The sequence below is a fragment of the Echinops telfairi genome, unplaced genomic scaffold (genome assembly GCF_000313985.2).
Source record: "Echinops telfairi isolate 266 unplaced genomic scaffold, ASM31398v2 ScPeMD7_7416;HRSCAF=8454, whole genome shotgun sequence".
Taxonomy (NCBI): Eukaryota; Metazoa; Chordata; class Mammalia; order Afrosoricida; family Tenrecidae; genus Echinops; species Echinops telfairi.
This window is the reverse complement of record NW_022111316.1, coordinates 3,492,906-3,496,026: the sequence shown is the minus strand read 5'-3', so window position 1 is coordinate 3,496,026 and position 3,121 is coordinate 3,492,906. Positions and strand designations below refer to the sequence as shown.

Below are 3,121 nucleotides of genomic sequence, written 5' to 3'. Positions count from 1 at the left end.
TGGAAACCCACCGGGGCAGTTCCACTTGGTCCTATAGAGCAGCTGTGAGTCAGAATGGACTTTATGGGCAGTGAGTGACTGAGTGAGTGAGTCCTGAACGAAAAGCTCCCCTGCTGTTTTATGGATGACCTTTTTTCGTAAAGGTCAAACTCACTGTGTCAAGTGAACATGGCCTGATCAACACCGGCACATGACCATAGAGGACAGTGTAGAAAAAAAGTTTCGAAGTTGAACAAGTATTTTGCTTAGTCGGATATCTTCGGCCAACTGAAAGGGACTGAAGTCCAGATGATTTCCTAACTGTGTGGCCTCCCACGCGTCTTGGACACGTGTCTTGGCTGCACTGAGAGTTTCCATTTTACAGAATTAACTATTACCACTTGCTTTCCACTTTGAAAATCCTCTTCCAGCCAAGTCCCCCAGCAAAGACATTATACATAATGAAGTTTGGGGAGAATCATTTGATCCATTACACATCCCCAAGGGTTATTTCCAGGGCCACCTAATGATGCCACATCCTGTTCTTTCTTTTTTTAACAAAACACTTCCAGTGAAGATGTTTTCTTCAGTCACTTCATTTAGAACCACAGATCCTAAAATTGATTTTGTAAAGCAAATAATCAGATGATATTTTGAGGGCTGTGAAAGAAAGAGATCTTATCAACCTATCTTTGGAGGAAGCTTGGGCCCTGTGATGCTTACTTAAACAAATTAAAGACAGGACAGAAAAAATCAGATGATTTAATAATCTGACAAACTTTACTGACAATTCACTTCTACTACTTTGAAAAGAAACACACAATTAAACGGAGATTTTTCTTGGATTTCCACTGATGTTTGGAATTCCTAATACAGACCAGAAAGTGATCAAATGACATTTTACACATCTTTTCTTCAGAGATGCTCTAAAGAATAGGCATCTTGTTTATTTTCCTGAGACAATTATGAGGTGGGGAAGATGCACATTTAATTATTCTTACTTTAGACTAGATTTGCAAGACGCCTACGAGAGAGACACTTTATTGCCTTATTTAAACAGTGAGATAAAAACAATTCAATTTTAAAATGCTTTGCCATTTTTAGATAGCTCAATCATCGAAGTCCAAAAAACATAAAATGAATGCTATGAGTAGATGCAAACGAGAGAAAAAAGTTTAGTAAATAGGAATTCCCTTTTAATTTTTTCGAATTAAAAAAGTGTCTGGTGTGTGGAAGGAAGTAGGGGTTATTACACAAATTTGACGTCATGTAGGGCAATGTACAAATAGATGGGAAGCAGAAAGGTGACCTCAAGCAACAGGACACTGAGTCATGCAGATTGCAAGCCATTTTATTCATCACTGATGTCCGCACGCAGAGCTGCCCAGTAAATATCCACTTCCCCTTGAGAAAGAAAATATATGGCCATGAGATAAAAAGAGCTGAAGAGTGACAGCAGGGACAAAGTCCACAGCAGTAACTGTGGGAAAGTGGATCACAGCAAAATGGAGAAGTCTAAAGGGAGAGCCCAAAGGGAGGGGATATAAGTAGGGATGAAAATAGAGAGCGCTGAGGAAATCAGTGGCAAATGGCTTATGGGCACATGGTCAATACCTCTAGGGAGGGACTAGTGGCAAGATTCAGATTTCAGCCCGGAACCTGATTAGAAGAGGCAGAGGGGAATTGGGATTGACCAGCACGGTTGGGATTCGAAGAGAACACGTAACTGGCACCCCGCCTTATTGACTAATGACAGGAATTTTTAGCATGGAGTTGGTAATGCTGCATTTTTCTAACTGAGTCATGCAAAGTCTGGAAGGTGCTTTTTGCTTAACACTTCCACTTTACTTTCACCATAAACAAACTAAAAGGTACTCTTTTAGCTTTGGGATTAAATTTTCTAGGGGATGTGAAGAAGCTGTGTGCTCGGATAAGATTACAGTGGGAAGAGCTTGTTGAAGCAGGGTTGGCAGTAAGTCTTGTCGTTCTGCTCCTTGAAGATGCCCTTTGACAGCTGTGTCAGGCAGAAAGCACACACAAAGTGCTCTGGGTGGAACTTGTGCCCCATGGCGCTGATGCAGCGGCCAGTGATGGGCTGCCCACATCCGTGGCAGAGGGTTCCCCGGCGGTGATGGTAATGAAGCTCGCAGAATGGTCGTCCATCCAGTTCAAAGAAGGAACCCGTAGAAAAATTGCTGAAGCAGTCCTAGGAGTGAGAAGAAGACAGGAAAGGAAATAGAGACGTCAGGAAGTAAAGTCCTCTGGCCAAGTCAAACTTGGAGTCCTGAAATTCCCACCAGGACCTGCCAGACACAGGGAGTTATTTCACTCGGGCAAATGGGCATTCCAGTAGTGTCCAGCTATAAAACATACAAACGAATGCCTCCCTGCTGAAGAGATGTCATATTTTGTTTCTCCTTAGGAACCCCACATCAATTCTTTAGAAAGGACAGTGAAAAAAACCCTCGGCTTCCTTCCCTTAAATCCAAAAGATAAGAGAGCATACAGACCCCACACACAAAGCATTCTGGGTGCCAGACAGTGTTCATGGCTGATAGGTAGTTTTCCAACACAGGGCGGTTGCAGCCTCCACACTTGGGTGAGAACATGGCTAAGAAATCCTTTCGGCAATATGGCTTCTTGTCCTTCTCATGAAAGCCTGGAAAAAGAGAAATCAAGGATTCACTATTGGTGTTGGAACTTTTAAAGCCAAGTTGGAGCCTGAGAGGGAGCCAACTGATCAACCTCATTGTCAGAAGCCTACGTCAGTTAAGAGAGACCAGCAAAATGCAGGTGGAATATTTTAGTCTTGTGCCTGATTCATTATAATCATGTTAATAAAAGTATTAGTGGACATTCCTTTTTCAATGCCCCTCCATTAACTATTGCCTCGGTCCAAATAGTTCTGCCCTAGACTTTAATCTGGCTGCCTCATTTTGTGATTCAGGAATCAGCTCAAAGATATACTTATCAACGGGGCAAAACGCTAAGGGTGTGCAACAGAGCAGCAAGGCGAGCAAAGCAATGAACTCCTCTACGAATACCAAAAATAGACTTTGGGCAGGGCATGGCACCCCATCAGACTTGGCTGGAAAACACTCCTAAAGGCCAACAAACAGACCTGGAACTATTTATAGGTTTT

The 3,121-nt window shown here is 42.6% G+C and overlaps 1 protein-coding gene across 1 annotated transcript in view; it reads right to left on the bottom strand.

Moving 5' to 3' along the window:
• Positions 1 to 725: 725 nt before the first annotated feature.
• LPXN (leupaxin) overlaps positions 726 to 3,121 on the bottom strand; it is a gene marked incomplete at its 5' end in the record, with an annotated part of 40,460 nt that continues 38,064 nt past the window's right edge. Inside the window, 2 exons of the mRNA XM_004714918.4 lie at positions 726 to 2,185; positions 2,490 to 2,638. Coding sequence (XP_004714975.2) covers positions 1,916 to 2,185; positions 2,490 to 2,638 — 419 coding nt within the window. The remainder of the gene's footprint in view (positions 2,186 to 2,489; positions 2,639 to 3,121) is intronic.